We start from the raw sequence: 7,419 nt of genomic DNA, 5'->3' as shown, positions 1-7,419 counted from the left end.
CTTTGAACGCACAGGCTGTACCTTGTTTTGCGAACTCTGTGGGCGTGTAGGGGCAGGGCAATGGACTGGGTGATGTCTCCCAGTTCATGGTGGTCGTCTCATTTACGTAGCAGCCGGCTGCACGAAGGCCCCCTACCGAGGCAGACCTCGCGAGCAGCCTGTGGTCGGAAAGCCTCGGCCTTTGCTCATGGAGCTTGGGCTGAGCGCGGGTGCCGGGCCGCCGGCCGCTGGTTCCCTTGAACGCATCGCCCACTGGTCTGACATCCCCCGCCAAACAGGAGAGGCCTGATTCGATTTATTTCACAGGACACTTACACGTGGGTCTCACTGTCCTTCTACTTTGCAGTTAACAAATTTACAATCCCGGCTAAGCCAGAAGAGCCAACGCGGGATTTTGCCGACCGAACCCCTGGGCTTCCCGCCGAGAAGGCTGCCCAAACTCTGCGAGGCCTCAGCGTCGCGGCTCTGCGTGCCTGACTCTCGTCGTGGACGCGTTCCCGCGCTTTCTGGCGTGAGGGTCAGAGGGCGCGCCGCCGCGCAGGCGCACGGAGCCGAGGCTGCGGCGGCCATGGGGGAGGCGGGCGGCGTTGAGGAGATCTGCCGGGTCAGTGTGGGCGGCCGGGCCGTTCGCCGCCCACGGGCCCGGGCTGTGGCGCCCTCCGCTCCCCCGCACTGAGCTGCACCGCAGCCCGCCTGGGCCTTGCCCAGTGTGCCTGGGAGGGCCCTGGGTGTCGTCTGGGGACAGCATGGCCTGGGCCGGGGATGGGGCGCGGCGACCCCAGCCCCGGAAACCGCGCGTGCGGGTCTGGGAGGCTGAGCAGTGGGCGGTGGGCGTGCTCCTGTGCCTCTTGCGTCCGCGTCCGAGAGGCCCTGTCGCCGGGTCGGGCTTGTTCGACCTCACGGTTGCCAGGCCGTCACAGCCGCAGTACGTGGTGGTGCCCGAGCGGGGGGATGGACTTTGGAGCCGCATCCGGGTTCAGATCCTGCTGGCGTCCCCTGGTCCTGGGGTTCCTGAGAGTCACCTAGCCTGCTTGTGCCCCCATTTCCCAGCGGGACAGCCTTGGGGGCTGTGGTGAACACGAAGCGCGCTGGCCGCCAAGGGGCTTGGCGCACCCAGTAGGAATCCAGTCAAATTCATTTTCCTTGTGATTAGCGTGGTGCTGGCGGAGCGTTAAGAAAAAGTTGCTGGCGTTTCCCTGGGCTTTCAGCAGTAGGGCCTTGTTTGCGCTTGGAAAAACTGGCTCGCCATTTGAAGGCTGGGGCTTCACTGCTCTAGCTGTACTGTACATAGTGGAGGGCACGTTAGGTGAAGACGTGCTTTTGAAACAGTTGTGAACCCAGGAGGTGTTACAGAGAAGGAGGCAAGCTCACTTGGGCTTCTGGTTTTTGTCATCTGAGGACAAGTGTAGTAAGTAATCTTAAGGTGTGCTTGTTCTTTTAGCCTATGGGAACTAAAGAAGAATTTGTTAAAGTCAGAAAGAAGGACCTGGAACGACTGACAACTGAAGTGATGCAAATACGGGACTTCTTACCCAGAATACTAAACGGGGAAGTGCTGGAAAGCTTCCAGAAATTAAAGATTGTAGAAAAAAGTGAGTGTTACTTCATTTTTAGCAGTGTCTGATGGTGACAGCAGTCTGTTTCCGCAGGTTTGCCTTCCGTAGCTGTGAAGTGACTATAAGTAAACTTTAAGGTACTGTTAACAGTCTTTGTAATTACGTTTGGGAGAGTCTGATAAGGCACAAGGGAGGGAGGTGCCCACGATGAGCAACTTGGATGTGTGCAAATTTGTGTTGGAGGAAAGGGCTGCCAACTTTCCGAGTATCTGCTACCAGCTCTCCTTTCTCCCCCTTTCATCTTTGGCGCAAGAATTGTATGCTTTATCATTTAAAAGCTTTCTTACAAAAATTAAGTCTTTTTTGTGTAACTGAAGGATCTTGCCATGCAGCAACCTTGCAGGGGGCAGATGTGTCTATAGAGATACTTCTCTCGATGGAGGGACGGGTCAGTTTTAGCACTGATTTAAGTTGCTAGGACTTGTCCATTCAGATTCTGAGATTTGAGCTTAGCCATTGTGTCAGGTATCAGTCTAGGAGCCCTACTGAAGTTCTTGGAGCTGTTTCGGATTGATTCAATACTTGCCTGATTGAGGCCGAGTTACCATCAAATCAGCCTTCAGTGGTTAAGGCTAACTTACCGTTGTGTTTTATTGTTTGCCATCACTGGTTAGCCTCTAGAAGAGCTGTATCTAGGAGGCCCGGGTCATGTCTTCAGCGCTAGTCCAGGCAAGAAGGTATCTGGACTCAACAGTACAAGTTTCTGGTTTGTGGAAAAGTATCTGGTCGAGGGGGCAGCCATATCCAGTTAGAGGGGAGAATGCTTATGGTTGCCATGGCTCCTGCCTGTTTGTTCTCTCTTTGGAACCCTCAGATGGCTCTGGGCCCTGTGGAGCGCTCTGGGAGGTGGGGGCTCCTGCAGGCCGCGTGCCCCTTGCCTCCGTGCTGCTCACAGCGGTGCTCACCATAGGAGGCATCAGCAGGCAGGAGGAGTTTGGGGTACGCCCTCCTGCTCCCTCCACAGCTACGACTCGCACCCAGGAGTCACTCCCAGCTCTCGCTGGGCTCCAGGAGCACTGTTTCCCCCCTCATTCTTTCAGCTGGAGGGCTGCCGCTAGCCCCTGGGAGCCTTACCATCCCTTTTGGGGCTCTGACCCCTGCTCTCCCCTCTGTAAGTGGTCCTTTCCATAAAGTCCACACCAGGGTTCCCTGGTTGCCCGCTGGGACGCTGCCAGACATGCTCTCTGTCACTGCTTACCGTAGCTCCAGGTCCTCGTCTTCTTAATTTTCTTAGTCCTGATCTCATGCTCATCTAGGGAAGGAAAGTGCTGACCAGCAGCTGAGTATTTCTCACTGAAAATCAATAAGCTGGCATTCTGAAGAATACATCAGGGTCTTCTCATGAGTTGGTGAGCGCAAGTCAATTTTTGGCGGTTAGTCCTCTGTCAGAATCAGGCTGGTGGTTACAGAAACGAGGCCCACGAATGAATCCATGGCGACTGGATCAGTGTTAGGCTTTAGGAGATCTTGCCTCACAGTCCTTGGTCTTCTCCAGCCGCCCCATCGCCTCTTTTCCATTGATCTTCTCTGTCTGCTTTGCTGAGTCAGCCTTCTTCGCAGCAGCCTTTCAGCTCGTGGAGGTGCTTGGGGCTCAGGCCTAGGCCCCCTTCTCTCCTCACTCTGTGGCCTCTCCGTGGGCAATCTCTGCACACACATAGCTTTAGTTGCCATCTTGATGCCAGTGTCTCAAGTTTTTCTCTAGCCTGACTTCTTCTCCAGGCTCAGGGCCCTGAATCTAACTCCTACTTGGCATTTCTTCTTGCTTGTTTCACATTCATTTCAAATCCTAAGTGTTTATCTTAGTGTTACCCTCCTGCAGCCATCAGGAAGGACCAGTATTCTGACAAGGGCAGATTATTGGCTGGTTGCAGTGAGGGAGACCACACACCAGAGGGACTGTGGGCATCTTGCCAACAAAGGAAAGGACAGAGCTGCTGTAGCAGTTGAGGCAGGGCTGAGTTTAGATGAAGTGTGCAGATGGAGCTGTGATTTCATGGGCTCCAAGCAGAGTAGGTCTGTGTGTGAAGGGGTCAGCATCAGGTCTCACTGCAGTGGCCCCAGGTCCTGCTTCTTTGAAAACTACAAAATTTAGGTAGATGGTGGCACATCAGGTCTAGAAATCCTTTATTTGAAGCCCTGCAGCTAGCTGGCTATCAAGGCTCTGCTCTGTGTCTCAGTGACTGCGACCCTGCAGGCGAGAGTGGATGTTTCCTCCTCCTTTACCAGAATGATTCCAATCAGCACCATTTCTGATAGTCTAGGATTTTAAAGAGTAAACTTTCTCTGAACAAGAAATCAGTAGCCACTGAAAGAAGGGTTCATCATGACACTTTACTCTTGCAGTGTGTCCTTGGGAGAAATGTTGTTTCCTGTTAACTTGGCAGCCAGCTTTCTGTGTCTCTTATCCCAGCCTAGCAAATTGCAGGACAGATTTTCACTTTCTCAGAGCAGGCTAATTTTACTTTCTCACATCTGACTCATGCTTTCCTGCCCCTACCCCACTGGACACCAGGCTTTCCCAGCCTCCCCAGGGCACCACCATCCAGACAGAGACCTGGGATCCTCCTTGTTGCCCACCTCTCCTCTCACTGTTCTCTCCCCTTCCAGCCCCGCCCTGTCTCCCCGGATATCCTATACGTTTCCCCTCATGGATGCATCCAGAATTCATCAGCCACCCCCATCGCCACTGCCTCCACCGAGTCCAGGTCCCTGTCACTTTGCCTGAGTCTCTGTTCCTCATTGCCACTCGCCAGTCCACTTTGTATACTGTAGCCTGAGTAATTTTTAACAGTTCAGTCTGATTATGTCATTCCCCTGCTTGAGTCAGTTTTCAGTGGCTTCTCTTTGCTCTTAGGATAAAGACCAAAAAACAAACGAAACCCCGACCCAAACCCCCTACCACCCCAAACCTGAAAACTGTACCATGGCTTGAAAGGATTTGTCTTCTTGGACTTAGCCTCTGGCCCAGACTCATTTCCTTATCCGACTGCCTAGACAGGATTTGTCTTCCTGTTGGATGTTGTCATAGCATCCTGTACTTTTCCTTCAGACAGAATGGTTTTAGTCCCATCTTACAGTGTAAATTGGTGGAAGGGCAGGGTCTCCCGTTATATTCTCTGTGCCTGGCTGAGTATTTGGTCCTGAGGGACCACCCAGCCTCCCGTTCCTGCATGCTCTTTTTTAAAAATTGGAGTCGTATCTCATGAGGCTCATGTGTGCTACAGGTCACTGGGTGTATAGCAAGGGAGGGTCGAAGTGGACCGGAGTGCTTGTGGTAGGCTTCACTGTGAGCCTTGAACGCGAGCTGGCCCTGGAAAACTTCTGCTCTCCGGTCTGAGGCCTGGCTTAGGAGATGGCCTCCTAAGAGGCATCTTTCACTTAATTTTGGCTCTTGAATTCTTTTTTTCTTTTTTCTTTTTTTTGGCTGCACTGCGCAGCTTGTGGGATCTTAGTTCCCAGACCAGGGATCGAACCTAGGCCCTTGACAGTGAAAGTGTGGAGTCCTAACCACTGGACCGCCAGAGAATTCCTTGGCTCTTGAATTCTTATCACTCAGGTGACATGAAAGAAAACAAAAATCACCCCCCCGCCCCTATCTTTTTGTGAGGACTAGGTCTGATGGCCCTTGCTTGGCCTTCCCGAGGGCCTGTCTTCCCAGAGGGATCACATGAGCCATCACTTTGAGAATGGGTCCCTTAGAGTCAATCCAAGGATAGCAGACGGTGGCAGCAAGAGCTGTTTGACATGTGGGTTCATCCACCCTCTCACTGGCCTGTGGTCCGGGACAGTTCTTGGCTTTGACCAGTATGCCACCCAGTTGCGGTGTGCCTCCTGTCTTAAGCAATGAGAAAGGGCAATGTAGGAGTGGATGCAGGTAGGGAGGAAGGAGAGGGAAGCCACACACCTGACTTTAGGGCAAGTTTCTTTAGGAGAATCGGTGTGGATCTTTGGATGGGCTCAGGCTGTAGCCAACCAGAGGACTTAGGACGGTGTGATGGGCGTCAGGTCGTGACTGGGACTTAATTCTGTCTCTAGCACGGTAACTTGGTTTCCTTTGGGAAACTGCACAGTAGGTGGTGGCGTTTGGAATGATCCTACAAGGGTGTTGCCTGAGAATCTTTGGGGGATAGAAGAACACTGAGGGCAGAGGCATGACTTACTAGAAGGGAGGTGGGAAGATGTCTTAGGCGAGGGTAAGGCGTGTATGAGAGTCACAAGTGGGAGTGCGCAGGATTGGTTGCGGGTTAATAAGCTAATTTTTTTGCCTGATGTGTGGGGCAGAGATTGGGGTATAGCACATGTCAGTAAATGTGAGCAGTTTAAGGAAGACAGAATAATCATGGATTATTGTTTTAAATTTGAAAGGAGAGGCAGTTGGAAATTAGCACATGGAAATGACTTCAAAATAGTGATTAAAATGACATTTTCAGGGGAATGCTTTTTGCATCTGACTTAGGATAGGTTGAGGACTTGGTTGGCAGGTGAAGAAAAATTAACGGTAAAGTGCTCCTCAAGGAAGGTCTGGACTTGACGTTAGAGTGTGGACCGTGGCTGCGTGGATGGAGTGGACAGGACGTGAGAAGACATGGTTGGTCTGGTTACACTCCGTAGGTGGGCGCAGAGCTCGGCCGGGGGATACAGGGATGTAGGCGTGGTCTGTGCTCTGCTGCTGTGGGCCGTCTCCGCTATTTCCCTGTCTAGAACGAGGGCAGCCGCGCTTGCCCCACTGGAGGCATCAAGCTTTACAGTGAGCTCCCCTTTGGCACGTGCTTGGTACAGGCGGGGCTGGGGCGCCCTCCACGGAGAGGACGAGGACATCCTCGGGTGGAGGGGCCCTGGACACTCGTGTAGTAAGCGGGTCCCCGTGATGCTGCAGCGCTGCACAGCCCTCCTCGCGGCGGGTGTGGAGGGCTGACTGCACAGCTATACTTTGGGGGGTGGGGTGGGATCAGCACTCGTAACTCCCCTGTTGTTCGGGGCTCAACTGTACTCAGTAATTAGCTCACCCGCCTTTTCTCTCATCCCTTCTGGTGCACATTCTTCAACAGTGAAGGAGTTACTAGTACATCAGCGCATGGCACATATTTGTTTTAAACTGGGAGAATCCTGCTTCTTTTAAAAAAATAAAATTTTATATAGTATATGGTTGTTCAATATGTAAAATAAATGAAAGTTCTATTTCCTGCATAATTATTTAAAAATTCAGTTTTATAACATTTACTTTTAAAATCAGTCGGTACAATGAAGGTGTTTTTTTAAAAATTAATTAATTTATTTTTGGCTGTGTTGGGTCTTCGTTGCTGTGTGCAGCCTCGCTAGTTGTGGCGAGCGGGGGCCACCCTTCATTGCGGTACGTGGCCTTCTCATTGCGGTGGCTTCTCTTGTAGCAGAGCACAGGCTCTAGGTGTGCGGGCTTCAGTAGTTGTGGCACGTGGGCTCAGTAGTTGTGGCTCATGGGCTTGGTTGCTCTGCGGCATGCGGGATCTTCCCGGACCAGGGCTCGAACCCGTGTCCCCTGCATCGGCAGGCGAGTTCTTAGCCACTGTGCCACCATAGAAGTCCCCAATGAAGGTGGTTTGATGAAAACAAAAATTTAACATTAGACATTTTGGAAGACGGTTGCAGTACCATCCTCAGTGTCCAGTTTCTATTTTTAATTGTGGTTGTTAAGTAGCAAGAAAAAGACAAATCCCAGAGATAAGGAATTGCAAATGAGAAATGTTTTAAACAGCTCACCTTGTAACATGAGGACAGTTTTCAATTAAACTGATCTTGAAGCTTGAAATCAGAGGGGTCAGACATT

At 51.9% G+C, this 7,419-nt stretch overlaps 1 protein-coding gene across 12 annotated transcripts in view; it reads left to right on the top strand.

Annotated features, from left to right (window-relative positions):
* Positions 1 to 7,419, top strand: part of HSF2BP (heat shock transcription factor 2 binding protein) — an 85,008-nt gene that overhangs the window by 572 nt on the left and 77,017 nt on the right. For 5 of the 12 annotated variants that reach the window (XM_067035201.1, XM_059064810.2, XM_067035207.1 and 2 more), the window contains exons 2-3: positions 347 to 604; positions 1,442 to 1,592. The exons of 1 other annotated variant lie outside the window; for it this stretch is intronic. In XM_067035201.1, coding sequence (XP_066891302.1) covers positions 569 to 604; positions 1,442 to 1,592 — 187 coding nt within the window. In that variant the 5' untranslated portion in view covers positions 347 to 568. Of the gene's footprint in view, positions 1 to 210; positions 318 to 346; positions 605 to 1,441; positions 1,593 to 7,419 lie in introns of those variants that run through there. 6 more of the 12 variants (XM_067035203.1, XM_067035209.1, XM_067035205.1 and 3 more) reach the window with 4 other exon arrangements.

Source organism: Kogia breviceps, chromosome 5 (assembly GCF_026419965.1).
Source record: "Kogia breviceps isolate mKogBre1 chromosome 5, mKogBre1 haplotype 1, whole genome shotgun sequence".
In the NCBI taxonomy this organism is placed as follows: Eukaryota; Metazoa; Chordata; class Mammalia; order Artiodactyla; family Physeteridae; genus Kogia; species Kogia breviceps.
Note: the sequence above shows the minus strand (reverse complement) of the source record. Positions and strands in the feature narration are given on the sequence as shown.